General features: G+C 40.2%; 1 protein-coding gene across 1 annotated transcript in view; it reads left to right on the top strand.

Moving 5' to 3' along the window:
• The window catches only part of LOC125447373 (histone deacetylase 9-like), a 737,956-nt gene that overhangs the window by 652,721 nt on the left and 61,332 nt on the right, over positions 1–23,903 (top strand). The window contains exon 25 of the mRNA XM_059654559.1: positions 22,505–22,623. Coding sequence (XP_059510542.1) covers positions 22,505–22,623 — 119 coding nt within the window. The remainder of the gene's footprint in view (positions 1–22,504; positions 22,624–23,903) is intronic.

Consider the following 23,903-nt stretch of genomic DNA (forward strand, 5'->3'; position numbering starts at 1 on the left):
AAAACCATGTCTCACACTTTGAAATGGACCAATTTCCAGGTTACAGCTGTCTTATTTTTTTTATCAGCAATTTCATTGTGTCTGAGCTCCTGTGACAGTGGCTTCTGTGCACAGACAACTGAAAGAATCTGAACTGGACATAACTACTCGACTCTGTAATTCATGTGAACAAATTTTGACCTTTTTAATTTTGAGTCACTTATAACTCCACTCCTTTTATTTCCCTTTCTTTCTTGGCTAAATTCGTGAGAGAATGTGAATCACAAACAGTTCTCCTGGGTTTTGAATGCAGTAATAAGTTCTGCTTTGTCTTAATCTTAAAGAAATTGCTGTGGGTCATTTAAGCCTGGACTTTAAAAACAGGATTTGGGAAAACACACTGATGCGTCTTCTTAAATGGGAAAGTGAAACAAGAAAAGATTTTTTTGAAAGATAAACCCTCTTGCTGACAGGAGAGGGGGACATAAATATAATTTAATTCACCTCTCGCTTCTGTCTATGACAGCATACAAACCCAGCTATGCAAGCTCAAACTACCGCGATTGTCGCTGTAGGTATCAGTGTTCAAAGAGGTTTGTAGTGTGCCACAAGATCCCAACAATGACTGGATATTCTGGCCTACCTTCCCAAAATAGTGGGTGGTACACAAAGTCAATGTTCTGTTTTGGATTGGCAGCATTTATACTCTGATCATTTTCATTCCATTAGTGACCCTACTGTCACTTCTCAGCTCGACAGACAAGACTGCCGAGGTGGTGCACACCAAAGCCCAGCCCATACAATGTTCCACAAAGCAGCCCACAGAATCTCTTAGTGAAAGTCAACAGCCTTCCACCAGTCATGCTGCTGTCACTGGAATTGTATTGCAAAGAAGCAGTAGGTCTAGCAAAGCCACCCACAAGACAAATGCGAACAAATACACAAGCGTGCATAGATAACAAAGCGTGAAGTTGGATGAACACAGCAGGCCAAGCAGCATCTCAGGAGCACAAAAGCTGACGTTTCAGGCCTAGACCCTTCAGCTTTTGTGCTCTTGAGATGCTGCTTGGCCTGCTGTGTTCATCCAGCTTCACACTTTGTTATCTTGGATTCTCCAGCATCTGCAGTTCCCATTATCACAAGCGTGCATAGCTCAGTTTTAGCAGTATTATCAGAAATGTTATTTGATGAAGTTGATTGTAAAATGTGTTTTGTTAGAGGGTTTTTCCTTTGATTTTGGCCAAAAAGACACTGTGATGTAACAAAACTGACAGATTGAAATGTGGGTAATTATAGAGTAATGACAATATAAAGTGGTTATTGGAAATAGACCAGAGTCTGGTTAAAGTCTGATGGACAACACAGCTGGATTGATGGTGTGCTTGATATCCAGTGGCTTTCATGAAAGGAGGATTATGTAGAGTACAATGGATAACCAAATACGTTCAGTACAGGAAGTATCAAGAGGCCAAATGAAGCTCTTAAATGGCCACTTGAAGACCTCATCCCACCACTACTAGTATTCAGTCAGCAGTGGCCTGGGACTAGCCTGTGAGCATACATCATCTAGTCAACCCTGATGGGTATCCCTGTGGCCTTAAATGAGGGTCCATTCACTCATCCTGCTTCCAATAGAGGGAGGCTCCCCACCATAGGTTTTATACAGTGATATTAACTGTTCAGGCAATTTTCTGAGCGCTTGAGTGAAGAATTTTCATTTCTTCTTTGTATATTTAACTGCAAAGCAATTGACTGCATTTTCTTTTAAAACATATATTACAAGTTTTGGGACTGGATCAGCTATTGCTTCTGGTACAGCTGACTGGTCACTCCCATGAAATATCTATTATGTGGTATTTTGGAATCTGCCCATCGTACCAAGACATGAAATTCGTATTATTGGGGTGTGTATAGAAAGGACCTCTGTTTGACTTGAAATAGACATTATTGGTTCCGAGTTTTCAGTGTCTAGCTACAGCTTTGGTGGAAGATCGTGAAATACCCAGAGGAAAGAAAGCCGATTTTTAGCCTTTCTCTTTTTCTGCAGTGATTTCTCTGATCTCCAACTGAAGTTATTGTGGTACATTAGGGGGATCCCCACTGAGATTCAGGAAGAATGGCCTACAAATCCGATTGCATCATGCCTGTTTTAAAGGCATAAAATAGGTATCTAAAAAGCCAATATCATAATTGGAGGCGTGCCACCCAGCATGCTGGATCAATCGCTTCTGCAGGCTTGCTGGAATCATTTAAGACTTTTATTGCAATCATGGACTATCTGCCTTTTCACTTGGAAGATAAGTGGGATAAGCTATGAAGACAGAAGAAAGGAAAAGCATCCAGGGAATAAAGGTGGAAGTGGACACTGCACAGGAGACCAAGTCTAGAGCAGGTTTTCAGAAGACATTTCTTACTTAATCTAAAATAAAACTGAAAGTGCTGGAGAAACTCTGCAGTTCTGGCAACAGAAGAGCAAAGTTAATGTTTGACTCAGAACATTAACTCTGTTTCTCTCTCCACTAATCCTGTTTATATTTCACATCTCCAGCATCCTTAGTATTCTGCTTTTGCTTCAGTGGACTTGTCTTCTATTCCAGCTACTGTGAGCAGGACTCTCTCAGGTGGATTTTCTTCACAAATCAGATGTCCATGAACAATCACCCCTGCACAAAGGAAACTTTGGGATAGTAATTCTAAATGCACAGTGCTGCAGATTTGAAATAAAAACAGATCTGAAAACGCTGGAGAAACTCAACATCTGAGGAGAGAGAAACAAAGTTAATGTTATTAGTCGCAAATTACTCTTCTTTGGAAATGCAAAGAACTGAAACCTTGAGACAATGTCTGAATAGCATTGCCTGGGGCTCTCAGGATCACTACAGCTTCAACCTTCATGTCACTGTGATAATGGAAACTGCAGATGCTGGAGAATCCAAGATAACAAAGTGTGTTGTGCTCCTGAGATGCTGCTTGGCCTGCTGTGTTCATCCACCTTCACACTTTGTTACCTTCATGTCACTGCCCAGGTTGTAGCAATTGACACCAGCAAACCCCATGGCATCTAACAACGTCAGCAAAGTATCAAGATGGCAGTCTGACATTTTGCCCAGCTTCACTTCCAACAGAGAAAATATGTCTCTGGAAGTTCCAACCAAGTACATGTAAAGGCATGGAGGAGGGGTTCGGTCACCTCAGTTGGCTCAATGGCTGGTTTGTGTGGCAGAGTAGCACCAATACTGTTGGGTGAATTTCTGCAATGGCCGAGGTTACCATGATGGACAGTCCTGCTTACCTTCTCCCCTCACTTGAAACTTGGTAATCCTCAGGTAAAACTGCTACCAGACATTTCTCTTTAAGGAGAGAGAGCAGCCCTATGATTGAGAAGGATTATGGTGAATTTATCTTTACTTCTATAGGCTTAACCAGTAAACAGTACAATATGGCAGCCAGGCCCAATGTTCCCAGCATATCTGCCCTTAATGTTAATTAGACTGCTCATGCAGCCCCTGAGAAAATACAATTGGTGCAATTACGTCAACAATGAATTAAAGGCTTAATGCAGCCTAGTGATTATATGTTTTGAAAACTATTATTTATATAGTTGAAATAAAATTTTTCAACCCTGTGACATAGCATGACACCTCTTGATACCCTTAAAGGTTTTCTGTCACCTTCCTGAATGCTCTCATTATGAATGAGTCAATGAGAGGAAACGAATATGAACCTGACAAAGCCAAAGGGTTAAAGCTACTGCAGTAGTTTATGAATTAGAACTGCTTAAACAAAGCCCCATTTCTATCAGGAGCTGCAGCTGCTCCATGTCTGATTGCTGTAGTTGTAACTGGACTGTCTTAGGCCACCTCCACTGACCCTGCAAAGAACACTGGGGATGGGGGTTGGTGGGTACTGAGAGCTGCTGAAATAAACTCAAACAAATATTCTTGGTTCTGCATTGCCCACTTTATTTTGTTCTGTTGTGACAGTAACAACTTTGAAACAAGCCTTCCAAAAGGATCTGAGAAATTCTGGTATCTAATAAAATTTAAAGCATCATTTTGCTGCATTTTTGGAAGAGTGCTCCAAACTTGTATTCAAGAACAGAGATTCTGCCCGCAGTTCCTTTCAATTGCAGCTGCAAATTTAAGGACTGCGGCCACGTGTTATTTCCTGCCTCCACTCACAGCAAGCTTCCACAGCCAGGCCCTCTCTGTGCCAGAAACTCGTTGTGAAAATGTAATAAAATCAATCTTGGGAGATCTTCCTAGATCAGCTCTGCAAGATTTCAGCAAACCGTATGCTTGCCACTAAATCTCTAAGTGCATTTCACCCCTGGAATCACGGAAACCCTAATATATTGCTCAGAAACCAGTTATCCTCCAATTAAAGTTGGGTGTAAAGGATTTCCTGGGAACACATCACAGTGGAAAAGAGGCCTGGATGAATTGTACATGCAATATACCCCAGATGATTTTCAATCCATTTAAATTAATAGGCAAAAAACATTTCTTTAATGATGTGCAATCATCCCAAATCGATTTTCCTGCCCCCAGACATTCCTTCATTATGCAAGCCAAGTTGGAAATTCTATCTGAATGTGTCCTCATATTGTTTGTTGCCCAGCCTTTACCAATATCATTTTTATTAAACAGACTTAATTTCACCATAGCTAGTATTGCCAAGTTAAATCATTTGGGGAGTTCCATGCTGTCAAACAATATCTGACTTCAAAATTGTGGTGCGTTTCTTGAAGGAACACAGTGCAATGACTATTGAGGCCTGTAGATGGAGATCTTGAGCTCTTTGTGGGGAAAAATCCAAAAACATGGCTGCCTTCCATAGTGTTAGAATTTTCCTACAAAGGTTGTAAAAAGATATTTGGAATTACAAATAATTTGCATTGAAGAATATTGGAACAATACTTTAGCATTATGAAAACAGATGCTAAGGTTTATTTCATAACTAAATTAACTTTACCCATGATTATCAATGACACTGATTTCCATTTTTGTACCAATTTTGACATGACATATAAATGATCAGTTTTCCCTTTACTTCTCTTCTGGAGAAATGGATTTTTTTTTGTTGCTGAACACCTGATATTTCCCCCCTACACCCCTTCTGATGATCTCAGAAAACAATTACTCATATGTTGGCAATGAGTTTCGCAAGTTATTATCGATGTAAAAGGATGAATAGGTTGAATCTCATATAATCTCCAATCAGTTATTGTGTTTGTGGCATGCATTGATAAATAGTCATCAAGATTATTGCTCAGTTTAAATGCATAATTCCTGCTAATCTAAATTAGACATGGGCCTGAAATCAAACTCGAGACTTTCTTAAACTGTGTATCAAAACCGATTACCCAATAAGTTATTTTAAACAATAATCTCAATAAAAAGGATATTGCAAATCTTTTGGAATGGGAAAATAGCCAGAAAACCTTGTTTTATTTTCCAATATTATTTGACCATCTAAGTGGCCAGCAGCGATCAATTCCAAACAAGAGGTAATCCTGATTTTGATTTGATTTGATGTATTATTGTCAAATGTAGGGAAATATTGTTTTGCATGCTAACCAGCCAAATCATACCTTGCATAAGAACATCATGGAAATAGAACAGAATAGAGAATATAGTGTTATAGCGATATAGAAGGTGCAGAGAAACATCAACTCTAATATATGAGAGGTCCGTCTATAAATCTGATAACAGCAGGAAATAAGCTATTCGTAATCTGTCGGTAGCCATGATGCGGAGGTGCTGATATTGGACTGGGGTAGGCAAAGTCAAATGTCACATGACACCAGATTTTGGTCCAACAGATTTATTTGAAATCACAAGCTTTCGGAACTCGGATGGATCTTTGATTTTGTTGGCTGTTTTCCTGAGGCAGCAGGAGGCATAGACGGAAGCAATGGAAAGAAGACTGGTTTTTGTGATGGACTAAACTGTATTCATAACTCTCTATAATTTCTTTCAGTCTTGCGCAGCGCAGTTGCCATACCAACCTGTGATGCAACTGGGTAGGATGCTTTCTGTGGTGCATCTATAAAAATTACGTGGATATGCTGAATCGCCTTAGCCTTCCAAGGAAGTAGAGGTGTTGGCGTACTTTCATAGCTCTAGTGTCAACGTGGATGGGCCAGGATAGATTCTTAGTGATAGCTAATCTTAGGAATTTGAAGCTCCACCTCAGCATCATTCACCCATACAGGGGTATGTACTCCACTTCACTTCTTGAAGTTGATGGATAACTGTTATATTTTGCTGACATTGAGGAAGACATTGTTGTCTTTACGCCATGCCACTAAACTGTCAATCTCTTTTGTAAATGATATTAAAGCTGTATTTGGCCACAATGTCATGAGGGAGTAGGGGGTATAGTAAGGGTATGCGGTATTGCAGGATACCAGTGTTGAAGATTATTGGAAAGGATGTGTTGTCAACTGATTGCGGTCTGTGAGTCAAGAAGTTGAGGATCCAGTTGCAAAGGTGGGAGCAGAGTCCTAGGTCTTGGCGTTTTGAGATGAGATAATCCTTTGGGTGTGGAAGAGTGGTGTGGGAGAGTTGGGGGGAAATGCTCACCATTGCCCAGAAGGTTAATTGGTAGATCTACATAAATATTGTGCTGCAGAGACAGGTCATTGACAAGGGCTTGAATCTTGACAGTCAGAAGTCACACGACACCAGGTTATTGTCCAACAGGTTTATTTGCAATCACAAGCTTTTGGAGTACAGCCCCTATGTCAGCTAAAGTGAGCTCATTTCACCTGATGAGGGGGCTGCACTCCAAAAGCTCGTGATTGCAAATGAACCTGTTGGACTATAGCTTGGTGTCGTGTGACTTCTGGCTTTGCCCACCCCAGTCCAATCCCGGCACCTCCACATTTTAAATCTTCACAATAATCAAGAGTCTGTTGTTGTAAGCAATGGTTGTGAAATCTCAGGTCCAGAAATTCTGCCCCTAAATAGGACACTGAAGCATGTAAGAGGGACAGGGTAAGTCTTAAATTGCCCAACTGTGGTTCACTGAAGCAACTGCCCAGCTAAACAGTATCTTTTATATTAGCTACGAGTGGGAAACATGACATGTGCCTGTTAGACCTGCTAGAAATGAATCCATACATTGTAGCGTTGTTGGATGGGGAGGGTACCGCGTCAGAGAAGTACATAATCCTTTTGGATAAATTCCAAACACATCTTTATAGGAGATCAGGAGCCTTTTGGTAGAGGTAAGCTGTTCTTTGTGAAAGGTAAGGTGTTCTTTTGTAAAACAGGATACAGAACCTTGAATGCTAGAAATATGAAACACATAAAAATGGAATTTACTTGAGACATCCAGAAGGTCTGGCATCACCTGTGGTTGAGGGACCCTTCTTTAGGTGTTCTTTGGGTTTTATATTTAAATCTTCCATGAATAAACATGTAAACAGCATAAATACATTAGACCTCTCAAGAGACCTATCAAAAGCATCTATTAACAGAGTTTGAAAGGGAGCTATCAAAATATCAAAGTATTTAAAACTCCTATCTTTAAACTATTTGAAAAGACTGCCTGCAGTGTTAAAGAATTCTGTCTTTGCTATTTCAGTCCATCTGTTGACATAAGCCAGAGGGATATCATGACAGATTAGTGCTGAATGACTTTTTCAGAACCAGTCCTTAGCACAATAGGTCGTATCTCATTTCACAGTCTGATTGGCAGCTCCAAGTGGTTATGTACACTTCAAAGTAGGACTATCAATTCAGATGTTTATTTTTGTTCAGGGTTAATTAAAGTTGAAAGAGATGAATGCACTTTTATTGTTAGAAAATTTCCTTTCTTTCCAAAATGGTGAATTCATGAATAGACCATTTAGAACTTTATTTCATCTCAGCATGAATCCCTGTTGTCATTACTGGGTGAGTTAGCATGGTGTTGGGAATAAAGATGGTGGGTGGAGAGCACATGTTTCATGAGTTAGCACAAAGTTGGCATTGAGGCTTTCAAGAGCCATGGTAGTCAGTATTGGGATATAGTTTGACATAGGGATTATAAAGGACCATGCCATGTGAGTAGAGAGGGATAGGCTGGCATGAATAGAGCCAGAGGAGAAGGAAATTAGATATGACAAATGATGGAAGTTGCATGGAAGAATATAATTTGGCTTGGGTTTGCATAAATGATGCCTGAGGAATACGTGGGGCTATAAAGAGTAATGTTAGGTCTATTTTGACTGTTGGTTTTCAGATCTTGGCCAAAGCACCAGTGCAGTTTCACACAGATGTGCAGGCACCCTACTGGTTAACCCAGCAGCATCTGCACTGTTTCTGGGATCAACTACTGCTTGGCGGAGGGAATATTGAGGAGGAATTCATATAGTGTATTTGGGACAGTTTCCTAGAACAAAATGTTGTGGATCCAACCGGGGATAGGTTATTTTGGATCTGGTGATGTGTACTGAGGCAGGTTTAGTAAATGATCGCAGAGTAAAAGATTCCCAAGAAAACAGAAAACATAATATGGTCGAATTTATCATTCAGTCTGTGAGGAGAAATTTGGTTCAGAAACAACTGTACTAACATAAATTTGTGCAGTTGTGAAGCTGTGTGGGTAGGGATGGCTCAAGTGGAATAAGAAAGGAATTTAGCAGCAAAGCAAGTGGAGGTACAATGATAGTCATTTAAGGAAATTGTTCACACCTCACTGCAAAGATATATCCTTGTGAGAAAGATGCATTTTGAAAAGAGGATAAGCCATCCATGGTAAACCAGGGAAGTTAAGGATAACATCAAATTGAAATAAAATAAAATGCAAAATGACAAATATTAGTGGTAAGCCAGAAGATTGGGAAAGTTTTAAAAACCAACAGAAGAAGACCAAAACATAATGAAGAGAGCAAAAATAAACTTTGAGGGTAAATGTTCAAGTAACATCGAAACAGACAAGAAGACCTTCTTATGTATATAAAAAGAAGGATGGAGGCTAATTTGAATTACGCCACTTAGTTAATGATGTGATAATGGGAACTGCAGGTGCTGGAGAATCCAAGATAATAAAATGTGAGGCTGGATGAACACAGCAGGCCCAGCAGCATCCCAGGAGCACAAAAGCTGACGTTTCGGGCCTAGACCCTTCATCAGAAAGGGGGATGGGGAGAGGGAACTGGAATAAATAGGGAGAGAGGGGGAGGCGGACCGAAGATGGAGAGAAAAGAAGATAGGTGGAGAGGAGAGTATAGGTGGGGAGGTAGGGAGGGGTCATCCCAAAACCAGTCCAACCTGTCTCTGCCTCCCTAACCTGCTCTTCCTCTCACCCATCCCTTCCTCCCACCCCAAGCCGCACCTCCATCTCCTACCTACTAACCTCATCCCACCTCCTTGACCTGTCCGTCTTCCCTACCCTGACCTATCCCCTCCCTACCTCCCCACCTATACTCTCCTCTCCACCTATCTTCTTTTCTCTCCATCTTCTGTCCGCCTCCCCCTCTCTCCCTATTTATTCCAGAACCCTCACCCCATCCCCCTCTCTGATGAAGGGTCTAGGCCCAAAATGTCAGATTTTGTGCTCCTGGGATGCTGCTGGGCCTGCTGTGTTCATCCAGCCTCACATTTTATTAACTTAGTTAATGATACTGCGGGGGAAAGGAAAAAAAGAGCCAGGAAATGGCAAAAGAGTTAAATAAATAATTTGTATCAGTCTCAAGGCAAAATATATTAATAAGATTAAAAAATTAATAAGGTTGAGAAAATAAATACAATAACAACCATCCTCATGCATCATTTATGCAAATCCAAGCCAACTTATACTCTTCTATGCAACTTCCATTCTACTCTCAGAGCACAATGGGATCTGGATCAGGTGGGCCAGTGGAGTGGCAGATAGAGTTGAATTTAGATAAACGTGAAGTGTTGCATTTTGGTCAGGCAAACCAGGGCAGGACTTATATAGTTAATGGTAGGGCCCTGGGGATTGTTGACAAACAAAGAGACCGAAAGGAGCAAGTGCATGGTTCCTTGAAAGTAGAGTTGCAGTCAGAGTGGTGATGAAGACATTTGACACGCTTGCCTTCGTTGGCCAAAACGTTGAATATAGGAATTGGGACATCATGTTGCAGCTGTACAGATCATTGGTAAGGCCGCTTAGAATAATAGAAACAGGCTATTCGACCCAACAAATCCACACTAACCCTCTGAGGAGCACTTTTAGAATATTGCAAACTATTCTGCTCATCCTTCTACAGGAAGAATGTTGGTTAATTTGAGAAGGTGCAAAAAAGATTTACAAGAATTTTGCTGGGTCTGGAGGGTTTGAGCTATAGGGAGAGGTTGCTTAGGTTGGGATTTTTCTTCCCTGAAGCATCAGAGGCTGAGGAGTGACATTATAGGGATTTATAAAATCAAAACAAAATTGGACAGGATGAATAGCCAAGATATTTTTCCTAGAGTGGGGAATCCAAAACTAGAGACAGGAGCAAGATTTAAAAAGGACCTGAAGTGTAACTTTTTAACACAGAGGGTGGTGCGTGTACGGAATAGTGGAAGAGGAAGTGGTGGAGGCAGGTAGAGTTATAACATTTAAAAGGGATTTGGTCGAGTATATGAATAGGAAGGGTTTAAAGGGATAAGGGCCAAATGCTGGCAAATGGGACTAACTCTGATTGAGATATCTGCTCAGCACATATGAGTTGGATCAAAGGTCTGTTTCCATGAGGTATATCTCAATAATTAATCACAAGGAAGAGGTAGTAGAAATCATTCAGAGGGTGAAGATAGATAAGTCCCCTGGGCCGGATGGGATTTATCCTCGGATCCTCTGGGAAGCCAGGGAGGAGATTGCCGAGCCTTTGGCATTGATCTTTAACTCGTCATTGTTTACAGGAATAGTGCCAGAAGACTGGACGATAGCAAATGTGGTTCTCCTGTTCAAGAAGGGAGTAGAGACAACCCTGGTAATTATAGACCACTGAGCCTTACCTCAGTTATTGGTAAAGTGTTGAAAAAGGTTGTAAGGGATAGGATTTATAATCATCTAGAAAAGAATAAATTGATTAGGGATAGTCAGCACGGTTTTGTCAAGGGAAGGTCGTGCCTCACAAACCTTATTGAGTTCTTTGAAAAGGTGACCAAACAGGTAGATGAGAGTAAACCGGTTGAGGTGGTGTATATGGATTTCAGCAAGGTGTTCGATGAGGTTCCCCACAATAGGCTATTGTACAAAATGCGGAAGAATGGAATTGTGGGAGATATAGCAGTTTGGATCGGAAATTAGCTTGCTGAAAGAGGACAGAGGGTGGTAGTTGATGGGAAATGTTCATCCTGGAGACCAGTTACTAGTGGTGTACCGCAAGGGTCTGTGTTGGGCCTACTGCTGTTTGTCATTTTTATAAATGACCTGGACGAGGGCGTGGAAGGAAGGGTTAGTAAATTTGCGGACAACACTAAGGTTGGTGGAGTTGTGGATAGTGACGAAGGATGCTGTAGGTTGCAGAGAGACATAGATAAGCTGCAGAGCTGGACTGAGAGGTGGCAAATGAAGTTTAATGCAGACAAGTGTGAGGTGATGCACTTTGGTAGGAGTAACTGGAAGGCAAAGTACTGGGCTAATGGTAAAATTCTTAGTAGTGTAGATGAGCAGAGAGATCTCGGTGGCCATGTACACAGATCCTTGAAAGTTGCCACCCAGGTTGACAGGGCTGTTAAGAAGGCATACAGTGTTTTAGCTTTTACTAAGAGAGGGATCGAGTTCCGGAACCAAGAGGTTATGGTGAAGCTGTACAAAACTCTGGTGTGGCCGCACTTGGAGTATTGTGTAGAGTTCTGGTCACCGCATTATAAGGAGGCTGTGGAAGCTTTGGAAAGGGTGCAGAGGAGATTTACTTGGATGTTGTCTGGTATGGAGGGAAGGTCTTACGAGGAAAGGCTGAGGGACTTGAGGCTGTTTTCATTAGAGAGAATAAGGTTGAGAGGTGACTTAATTGAAACATATAAAATAATCAGAGGGTTAGATAGGGTGGATAGGGAGAGCCTTTTTCCTAGGATGGTGGCGGCGAGCATGAGGGGGCATAGCTTTAAATTGAGGGGTGAAAGATATAGGACAGATGTCAGAGGTAGTTTCTTTACTCAGAGAGTAGTAAGGGAATGGAACGCTTTGCCTGCAACGGTCGTAGATTCACCAACTTTGGGTACATTTAAGGCGTCATTGGATAAGCATATGGACGTACATGGAATAGTGTAGGTTAGATGGGCTTGAGATCAGTACGACAGGTCGGCACAACATCGAGGGCCGGAGGGCCTGTACTGTGCTGTAATGTTCTATGTTCTATGTTCTATGTTCTATTAATGGGGTAAAATTGGGATACCTTGTGCATAAATCACAAAAATCACCTCCATGTTAGCAGTTAACAAGAAAGGCAAGAGGAATGTTGTCTTTTACACTAAATTCTCATTATCTGTGGAAGGTAGGGGCAAAGACTTCCCACAGGTAACAAAATATGCTGTTACCACACTTACGTAATTCCCCTATCTACCACAAAGGATTACATGATTAAATTGGATGAGTCAATGGGAATGAAAATAAAGTGTCAGGGTTCACCTTTGCAATTACACAGCTCCATGGGTAGCAAATCAGCAGATAATAAGGAGTGAATGCATTTCAAAGGGAATAGATAGGGAAGTCTTGCTAAAATGATACACGGCATTAGCTTGACCATTACTAGAATTCTGTGAACAACTTCTGTAAGGAAAGATATACTGCCAATGGAGACTGTCCAGGGAACACTCACTAAGTTGATTGCAGGTATGGAGGGATTTTTTTTCATGAAGAGAAGTTGAATGGGTTGCGGACAACTGTGATTCAACAAGGTGTTTGCCACCACCTTCTCAAGATTAGTTAGTAATTGGCAATGTGTTAACCATTGTCAGTGACACCCAAGTCCTGCAAAAAGAATAATCAAAAGAATCCTAATGTCATTCCTGCAGCCACACTGGTATTAAGCCCTTCAGCACTGATTCTGACTAATATTACAGGGTAAATGGAAGAGTTATTTGTATTTGTGGGGCAGCAGAATGTTTCCATAACTTCAGTACCCATTTATCCATGACTGCTGGAAAAGCAATATTTACAGCCACAATTTCTTTCAAGTCCTTCATAGCAATTACGTATAATGCAAATGGCAATTCTTGTGGTGATTGAAACAAGGTTAGTGTTAGGGGTGACGTGTGTCACAAGGTCCACATACAGATCGGGTTTCTGCTGATCTCCCACTAGAGATATAATGGGAGACCAATGCAAGACCTAATAACTGTTGAGGTTTTTTTAGCAGCATTTCATGCATTCTTTTTTTTATATACAGTTTTGACAATGATGGCAAACAAATGTTGCTCGGTCCATTGACCCATGTGCTCAAATTTCAGATGTGATCTCTTGGCAGGTGGGGCTCTGGGTTAGAAGTGCATATTCATCAATTCACTGTTATATGTTTCAGCATGGTATAATGTAGCACTTTGTGTATGTAAACAAAAGATTAGAAATTATAGTTAGCTACCATTAAAATGGTTAACTATTTTGCATAAATTAATGGGAAGAAGAAATTGACACAAGCATATTAAGTCATATTAAGAGAGAATGAGTAATATAGTATAAGTGGAAATAATTTCAACCTAAAGAAAGAAAAAAATTTCAGACAATTCAAATAAAGGCTGTACTATTCTACTCCTTCATGTTGATAAAATACACAAAAAGTAGTGATAGGAAGGTGCAACAGTGGGGTTGAGTGTGTGTGTGTGTGTGTGTGTGTGTGTGTGTGTGTGTGTGTGTGTGTGTGTGTGTGTGTGTGTGTGTGTTATTTTAAGTACATTGATTAACAGCCTGCCAAATTTCCATATGGTCTACTTCAAGACATTCGTTCACCCATTAAAAAAACTCAGCCATCATTTTATTCAAATAGTGCACAAGCAGAACTGTAACAGTGTTTGTACAACTTTGAAGCAATTTACTACAGACAGTAGTGATAATCCATAAAAATTGAGATAATTTGGCATCATGACACAGGGTGCAAGTGAAAATATTTCAATAGCTTTGGAAACATGAGAAATAAACATTTTCACTAAATAAATACAAAATGTTTTGACTGGGTTTTTTTATTGATAATGTGTTTCATTAATCAATGTACAAACTTGTTCAAATAATCAGGTTTTCCTATGATCTCGGGAATGTGAATAATACAATTACAGGATTATTTAGATTTAGTAAAAAATGTTATATTGGCATGGCTACTTTGTTGGCTTTTGTCAATTTCACATTAGTCTATACTTTTTTTTAATATCAAGTGACGTGTGAAGATATTTCACATGAACACTGATGACAATGAACTTGCATCTCTTTGTTCCCTGCTCCTGAAGATTTTGCAAGTGTCTCATGATAACATAATCATAACTGTCATGTTGCTATTGCATACTTATATTGCTGTTCATTGGTTAAATTGCAATATCTGGGAATATTGATTGATTAATGTATGGTAGGGTTGTGTCACCTGATCCATCTGGGATCTCTTCAGCCGATTCACTACTACCTATCCTTTCCTTCATATTTGGCTGTGATGTCAAATCCAGTAGGAAGCCCACATAATGTTTTCAACTGGAGTTAGGTTCTTGATAAGAAGAATACAGTTATTACATAAGTACTTAATAACCTAGTTACATTATGTCTGCAACATATAAAAATCTTTCGTTAGAAGTCAAGTCAAACTTAGTTAACTTAGATAAGTAAGCACTCCCTATTTTGACTGCACTAGATATACAAGACTAGTTAACACATAGGTTAGTTCCTCCCAAGAGTGGTCCTTTATATCTTGATGAGCAGAGCTCATGTTGAAATGTTGGTTAATCTTTCATGACCAAACTGTTTTAATCAGCATTACCTTCTCAATTATTTTTTCAAGATTTTAATTTTTTTTAAATTGTTTCAAATAATTAAAGTAGATTTACTATTATCTCGTCAAGTCTCTGATGGATTCATTTGATGAGATTTTTGACAATCCTTCCTGGCTGACTGTGTGTTGGAATGGAATGGTTAGTGTTTGAGGACAGCTGATTTGGGTGTTGCTCTCGTACTGGACTCTTTTTGAGACTGATCTGGCTCTTGTTGTTCATTAGGTTCATCCATTGAAATAATGCAAGATCAGGAGGCAATGGCCAAGCGGCATTATTGATAAAGTATCAATCCAGTGACCGAATTAATGTTCCAAAGATCTTGTTTTGAATCCAACCAATCATCCAGGTGTGACAGGTTGATTAGTTTTTAATTTGGGGCACTTAAGCTACAATGGGTGGGCCTTGCTCTGAGCCAGGAGTCCCAGGTTCAAGTCCAACCTGCTCCAGAGCTGTTGAATAATATCTCTAAAAAAGATTGATTAGAAAAAAAATCTATTTCTCTGCAGAGAGAGACTTCTATTGTCTATTGCATATACACAAAATCAAATGTAGTTATCATAAGCTTTGATTCTTTACTAAATCTGTGATTGTGATGCACTGAGATAACAAGGTGTAGAGCTGGATGAACACAGCAGGCCAAGCAGCATCAGATGAGCAGGAAGGCTGACATCTTGGGTCGAGACACTTCTTCAGAAATGGGGGAGGGGAAGGAGGTTCTGAAATAAATAGGGAGGGGGGGGAGGCAGATAGAAGATGGATAGGGGAGAAGATAGGTGGAGAGGAGACAGACAGGTCAAAGAGGTGGGGATGGAGCCAGTAGAGGTGATTGTGGGTGGGGAGGTCAGGAGGACATAGGTCAGTCCAGGGAGGACGGACAGGTCAAGTGGGCAGGATGAGGTTAGTAGGTAGGAGATGGGGGTGGGGTTTGGGGGTGGGAGAAGGGGATAAGTGAGAGAAAGGACAGGTTAGGGAGGTGGGGTCAAGCTGGGCTGGTTTTGGGATGCGGTAGGGGGAGGGGAGATTTTGAAGCTTGTGAAGTCCACACTGATACCATTGGGCGGCAGCGTTCCCAAGTGGAATATGGGTTGCTGCTCATGCAACCTTCAGCGAGCATTGTTGTGGCACTGCAGGAGGCCCAGGATGGATATGTCGTCTGCGGAATGGGAGGGGTAGTTGAAATGGTTCACAACTGAGAGGTGCAATTGTTTAGTCTGAACCGAGCATAGGTGTTCTGCAAAGCGGTCCCCAAGCTTCTGCTTTGTTTCTCCGAAGCAGAGGAGGCCACAACGGGAACATGCACCTCCCAGTCGCAAACCATTTCAACTCCCCCTCCCATTCCACAAACGACATGTTCATCCTGGACCTCCTGCCGTACCACAACAATGCTACCTGAAGTTTACAGGAACAGCAACTCACATTCTTCTTGAGAGCCCTGCAGCCCAACGGTATCAATGTGAACTTCGCAAGCTTCAAAATCTCCCCTCCCCCTACCGCATCCCAAAACCAGGCCAGCCCGTCCCTGCCTCCCTAATCTGTCCTCCCTCCCACATATCCCACCTCCTACCCCACGCCCCACCCCCGTTTCCTACCTTCTAACCTCATCCCGTCCCCTTGGCCTGTCCATCCTCCCTGGACTGACCTATCTCCTCCCTACCTCCCCATCTACACTCACCTCTACTGGCTCCATCCCTGCCTGTTTGACCTGTCTGTCTTCTCTCCCCCTATCTTCTCCTCTATCCATCTCCTATCCACCTCCCCCTCTCTCCCTATTTTTTTCAGAACCCCCTTCCCCTCCCCCATTTCTGATGAAAGGTCTAGGCCCGAAACTCAAGGCTTCCTGTTCCTCTGATGCTGCTTGAGCTGCTGTGTTCATCCAGCTCTACACTTTGTTATCTCACATTCTCTAGCATCTGCAGTTCCTGCTATCTGTGAAACAATTTTGATGCACTGTTCCTCTGATATGTTAATGAGGTACAACCATTATCATTTGTTACATGTTGCACGACACCACCATTCCTGATAAGATCCTGGATCCACACTGTTTGACATTGTTCCCGACTTGGCAAGAAATTGGATGCAAAGTTCTTCAGACAAATATTAGTTTAAATCTGTGGGGCTCATTTATAGAATCTATTGCTTTGGAAGGGTCGGGAACTGAGCTTTTCTCACCATCGGAAATTGAGATGATGAAAACTCACATTGAAACTCAATGGAATTTTAGTTTAGTAAAGTTGTGAAGAAGATTGTATTCTACTTTAGGAGGGTTTTGACTATTTGGACTCTAACTATGGCTGCTCCATTTGACTGAGGATGCCTTATGTGTTGGTCATGGAATCCTGAAATGCACACAAATTTCTCCCTGGCGAATTGTGGTCCACTATTAGATGTAACCACATCCAACATTCAATGCGTGGCAAATATTTCCTGTAGGACTTTGACAATTACATGCAAAGCGGTGGAATACAATTTCCTTGCTTTGATCCATTGAGAGCAATAGTTGACCACGATTAGACAAGGGCATCCTGAAAATACAAACAGGTCAGAACCTATGTGTTCTCATAGCCTTGTTGGGAAAATAGTTTTGTGACTATGTGTGGCACATGTCTGACAATCAGTTATGAGGTCTACTACCTGTATAGTGATTCTTGGCCACCATACTGAAATTTGAGTGCGGGTTCAATATTTGGTGATTCCCAAATGTCCTTGATATATTTTGTCAAGGATATAGGTTCTCACTTAAGGAAGGATAACGAGACTGCTGTCAAAAGTCAATAAGTCATCAACAGTAGAGACATTTTGAAGGTATTTTAAATATGTTTTAATAATGAAGCCACTAGGTTTCTTTTCTGGTCAGTCTCCTATATAATATTATAATAAAACAAATACTGTGATGCTGAAAACCCTGAAACAAGCGCAGAGAATGCTGGGGAAACTCAGTAGCTCTGGCAGCAACTGTGAAGAGAGAAACAGAATTAATGCTTCAAGTCCAGTATGACTCTTTTTGAACTGAAGAAGAAGAGTCATATTGGATTCAAAATGTTAACTCTGTTTCTCTCTTCACAGATCCTGCCAGACCTGCTGAGTTTCTCCAGCATTCTTTTTTTTATGTATATATGTTTCATGTACAGTAAGGCTTTGCAGATCATTTATCTATTCTTCTTTGATGAGATAAAGGTTTGTTTGTGTTGTTGGCCCTACTTTTGTTGCTTGAGTGTACGACTGAGTTTGTCCGAAAATTCTTCTTCAACTGCTGTAAGTTTGCTCTGGAAAGGGCATCTGCTGATATTTAATTTCCTTTGAATTTACTCGGTCTTGCATGCTTAATCTTGGCCAAAATTGTTGTAACCACGGAAACATTTTTGTCAATTCTTTTCGTCTTAAACAAGACCAGTGGTTTATAACTAATCTCAATAAGAACCATGAGACTTAGTGTGAAATCTGAAAATTTATCATCAGCCCATGTATCTGAATGGGCAAACTTCTCAATAACTACACATTGAGTTTCCACATCAGATATTGCTTGGTGTCTCCTTCTGACTATTCTTGACAAAAAATTGCATCATTGACTGTGGCTGAGATATCCACTGCAGTAATAATTGAGAATAGACCAATGTAGTGGCCATGGCATCTGTGGAAGTCCTCCTGTCTTGATCTTTTAAAAGGCTTCTTTGTTTCGTGACTTCTGACACACCTTTGAGACTTTTTGAGTCAGTTATCAAGGTTCGGTGATAGTTGGAAATTGGGCTAAGCATTTTTCTAAATGACTTACTATTCCCAGAAATCTTTGTCAGTCATGTACTAACTTCAGAGTCAGAAACTCTTCAACCTGAGAATAATTTAAGGCATCCTTTTTCAAAACTACTCATCTCTGTTTATGAGTTCTTGTACTCGGCCTCAGGAGCTGCCCTGGCGGAGATTCTGTCCTTGTAAGGAGTGAGGACATAGATTTTGGACACCAAATCCCTCCCAAAACTCCAGCATTGCTATTCGCTGTTATGGAATATCTTCTCCTATAATTACAAAAATGGGTTAAATCAGAAAGACACAAGTGTATGACATGGCTATGATGACTGGGGAACATGGGATGAAGGTTTTGAGATGTTCTGAAAGAGTGAGGAGGCAGTGTGGAAGATGTAGAGGATTAGTGGTTTGAGAGAATGGGGCCTAGCAAAGGGAAGGGTTTTGCATGCATCAGAGGGAATATCAGACAGTGAGCCTTGGTGGGGATTGGGTTCAGTGGCAGGGATAGAGCAAAGGTGAGATAACAAGAGTCTGACATGTACTCTGGCAAAGCAGAGAAAGTAATTTAACTTTCTATATGGCAGCCCAGTCCTCCAGATCCAAGAGAGGGCACTAACTGGGTGGTGATCTTTGACCAGGCTAGAATGGTGTGGTGGATTACTTATAATATGCATAGTTCATGAGCTCTGAAGAAGCCATTGAAAATAGTTTTAAACAAGCTTTAATAACTTAAAACATCTTCAGTCTTTGCAGTTTTATTCATTTATGAAGCTCACTTCCTTAAGGTGAAATCGTCCTGGGTAACTCACCCTTAGAATGTCCCCACCTAGCTTTTTTTATAATGATCATAAAGTAAATCAATCTGTAATTAGAAATTGTTTCCATGCTATATACACACATCAAAGGGGACTATACTATGCATTATAAATCTGTCAAAGTTCATTCAAAGTCTGCTTAGGACCAACAGTAAAACTCAGCAGGCCAGGTTCAGGAATAAAATAACAACTCTCAATTGGCACATATTAAAAGGACTGTATGAAACTCAATGCCTGTTAGTGTATGCACTCCATGGGGATTCTGCTGCTCAGCATCACAGGAGTGTGTCTGCATTGAATCTGCTTGGCTGAATGAGTGAATCTATAGAATACCTCTCAGACTGAGGAAAAATTTATCAAAACAGGTTTTCTTCAAGGCTTCTGTTGTGTGACAGATCTAAATCTAATTTTAAATACTTCTTTGGGCAGATTCTCCAATGACATTCCTGGTGTGATGCTTCCCATTTCTGTAAATAAACAAAAATTAAGCCAATCCTGCTTAGATCGATGTCTGAATTCCAGATGCACATGTACAGTGCACAAGGTTCTGTACCAGAAGCATATGTTTGTAAAATGACACTTGTGTACACTTAACCTAACACTAACATTTTTTTTATTAATCAACTCAAAGCTTCCTATTGCATAGTAGTTCCCACCTTGCTGAAAGCCATCCCGTTTTAATGGTGATTTTAGGCAGTTTATTACAAATACTGATCTCAAATAGGTAGCTGTAGAGAAGAGTCAATAGATCTCTGTACTTTGGTAGCTCTCAAGTCAATGTCTGGCTAGGTTTGCGCATTTCCACTTGCACATTTCTGCCCAAATGCACTCAATAGCCTCTGAAATCTGATTAAAATGTGATTAGTTGGAGACAGCCAACAGACTGCTAACATTACAAGTAGTGAATATGAAGTTCAAGGATCCTCCATGGTCTAATTTAACTTTTAAAATGTAGAATCAAATAGATGGCACCTATATAATGGCTGGGATTCAAGGTTCAAAAACTATAACTATGTCCTGCAAAGGTGCTCACATCTATTAGCTATGCTGTGATTTTGGAATCAATGACATGTTTCCTGAAATATAATGCTAGTTTTGTACTGATTTAATTGCAATGTTACATCTCATCAAAAACAATAAGAATACCAAACAAATTTTTTATTTATTTTGCATCAGAATAATTTATTTTACTATTCTCAATTGAATAAAGCCAGGACCCTGAAATTTTGCAGAGCTACCTCTAATCTGCTGTAAATTTGGCAGCCGACCCAAAGAAGCCCCAGAGAAATGACATAAGCAGTCATTTTCAGCCATTTACACCATTTCTCTGGGAGTTCTGCCAGTCTCCCACTGAGGGAACAGCAGGAGACCAGCAGAACCCCTGCAGAAATATTTTAACTCCACTGATTCGCCATTTCAGCCAACAGTCCCACATGTAATAATCCCTGTTTCCCAGACCATATCTCAGAGATTTTGCTGCTACATTTTATTACTCAGCAGTCATCCATTATTGCTGAGAATTCCACCAATAAGTGATGTCATTCATCTCTTAACATTCACATATCGCACTGAAAATTTAAGGGTTAATCAAACTCATATGATATTCTCAATGGAGCTTCAAATTGAAATTGAAACCCGACAGGATTAGGTAGCAAAGAAGAAAATGGGCCATGGTGGCTAAGGGGACGGAGCGACATTGAGTGAGGAATGGCAATAGGGAGCAAGAGAGAAAGAGGGAGAGATGAAGGCAGGATGAAAAAGACAGAGTTAGAGGTCAAAGGAAAAATAGGAAGAAAGGAGAGAAGGAGAGGGAGAATGATATTTGTAGGTAGAGTTGCAATCCCAAGGAGAATAATCTGTTTTTGTTATATTACTACCTGAAATTACGCAATTATTACATGTTCTTTCAAAACCTTACCTGATCCCATCAACAGGCGTAATTGATATTGTTGCTAAATTGTAAATTTTTTGAAAAGCAAATTCTCATTGAGATAGAATGACATAAAACATTTCAAATCGTTTGAAATTGAATGTAGCAATTTTAGTTAACAGTCAATATCGAAGGAACAATTTCATGGAATTGATATATACAAGGGATGATTTTGCCAGTCTGCTTTCACACAGTGGAGCCTATCTAGACAGAAGCACAGGCTGAGGATTGATCCCTGTAATGTGATAACCTCTTCTCCAAAATGTGTTCTGTCACTAATTGTGGAAATGGAGCCTTACCAAGTTACTTCCATGTTGGAAAAACATTTGAAATATATGAGAAAAAATTTTAAGAAGAGGTATGTAGAATTATGTTTGAAATAAAAATTAAAATAAAAACTTCAGAAAGTATCAGAAATATTCAATGGATCCATAGAGAGAAACAGAGTTTGCGCTTCAGGTTTGGCCCTTTCATCAGAATTGTAAAAGGTTAGAAATGTATCAATTTAAGGAAATACAATGACAGAGAAAGGTGCAGTGTGATGAATGGAGAGGAAGAACAGCAATGAAAATCTGTGACAGAGCTACAAAGATTAAATTCCAAAAGGGTGATGGCACAAGGCAAAAGGAGCTATCAACTGGCCAAAAAGAAAAATAAATAGAAGATGGATCTAGATGGGAAGTAAGTAGGGGAAGCATGAATAGTAATGAGGTATGACTTTGATAAAAATAATTAATTTGACTCCAAGACACTCACAGCAAAGGGTTTCAGGGCCTATCATGTTTGTTTGCATTAATAATTTTTAATTTTTTTTTGGTAAAGAACATGGTTTGCCGGTTAAGAATTTATAGAATGATAATATAACATTGGTTGCTCAAAATTTTAAAATTCATTTCAGAGAATAACGTTTCATAACTTTTTGAGTAAAAGACTGTGTAACTGAAGTCTTAAATGATAGTCAACTGATTTGGAATTGTACTACAAGGTTCTTTGTGTAATTTATGGAAAAGTACATTTCTTGTAACAAGAAAGCAGATTCTGAATTTTTCCAGGTGGCTTGCTGTGAGAATGAAGTTGAGAATTTAGTCCAGACTCGTTCATAGTTTTTTATCATTGTCCCACAGGACTGTGGTCATGCCAATCGCCAGTGAGTTCAATCCAGATGTGGTTTTGGTATCAGCTGGTTTTGATGCAGTCGAAGGTCATGCCTCTCCGTTGGGTGGATACAACGTCAAAGCCAAATGTAAGCCCTTCCAGTTCTATGCTTTGATTAAGATTACACAGTAGGAAAATCTGTGAAAAACAAACACTCGAAGCACAACTGTGATTCTGGTTTCTGTTCCATCAGGTAATGTCCTCCTCTCATTATAACTTAGGTTACTCTGTTTCATGCATGTGGGAGATCTGACAAATGAGACTACAGACTACTGCACAACTTCACTGGCAGGAAGGTTCTTCATCACTCCTCCCTTCCAACTGTTGAACTTGGCTGATTCAATTGGCTAAGTCCCCAATACTTATTTCGGCTCAGGCCTTTTGACTGATAGCAATTTTACAGTCTTTCAAAGTAATAAAAAATTGTGGAAATCATTTATAGAAATGTGTCATTTGGCAACGTTTTATCCTTTACTAAATATTTTCAACATTAAATCTCAGACTGAAGGTTGCAGTTTCTACACTATTGAGGAGATGATATAACATTGATCGATCTTTCAGCAGGGATTTTGTACAACAGGAGCACATATTGGTATTAGGGCTTAGAGGTGAACAATCTGCATAGGATACTTTTTGGATTCATTGCAAATTTCTGCATTCACAAAACCTACTTCATCTATAACAGTATTTTTATGCTGGTACCCCTGTTTCATGCTATCACAGGTTACTGAAATGACAGTCAACATTCCACAACAAACAGATGCGAATTTCAGGTGAAAAGAATGGGGTCATCTCAGTTTATTTTTTACAGATTGCCACACAATTCCATGAGGTTGTCAAGTTGACGTTGATCTTATTACACTTATTACAATATAGCACAAACAAACAATAGGCCAAAAGCCAAAGCAAGGTTAATGGGGATTTTAAAATGCAGTAGATGTCGTTGGACAGAGTAGGAACTGCCACTGCTGGAGAATCGAGATAACAAGGTGTAGAGCTGGATGAACACAGCAGGTCAAGCGGCATCAGAGGAGCAGGAAAGCTCACATTTCAGGTCTGGGCCCTTCTTCAAAAATAAAGTAGGGATTTCTGAAGAAGGGTCCAGACCCAAAACATCAGCTTTCCTGCTCATGTGATGCTGCTTGGCCTGCTGTGTTCATCCAGCTCTACAACTTGTTGTCTCAGATGTAGTTGGGAATGAGCAAGAATGCAAATTAAGCTTCTGAAAAAGGTTCACTGGACCCAAAACATTAACCCTGATTTCTCTCCACATTTGCTGCCAGACCAGCTGAGATTTTCCAACAATTTCTGTTCTGGTTGCAAATTGAACTTTGTTGAATTCCAACGCTGTAATTACTCAATACTCGT

The sequence above is a fragment of the Stegostoma tigrinum genome, chromosome 2 (assembly GCF_030684315.1).
Source record: "Stegostoma tigrinum isolate sSteTig4 chromosome 2, sSteTig4.hap1, whole genome shotgun sequence".
In the NCBI taxonomy this organism is placed as follows: Eukaryota; Metazoa; Chordata; class Chondrichthyes; order Orectolobiformes; family Stegostomatidae; genus Stegostoma; species Stegostoma tigrinum.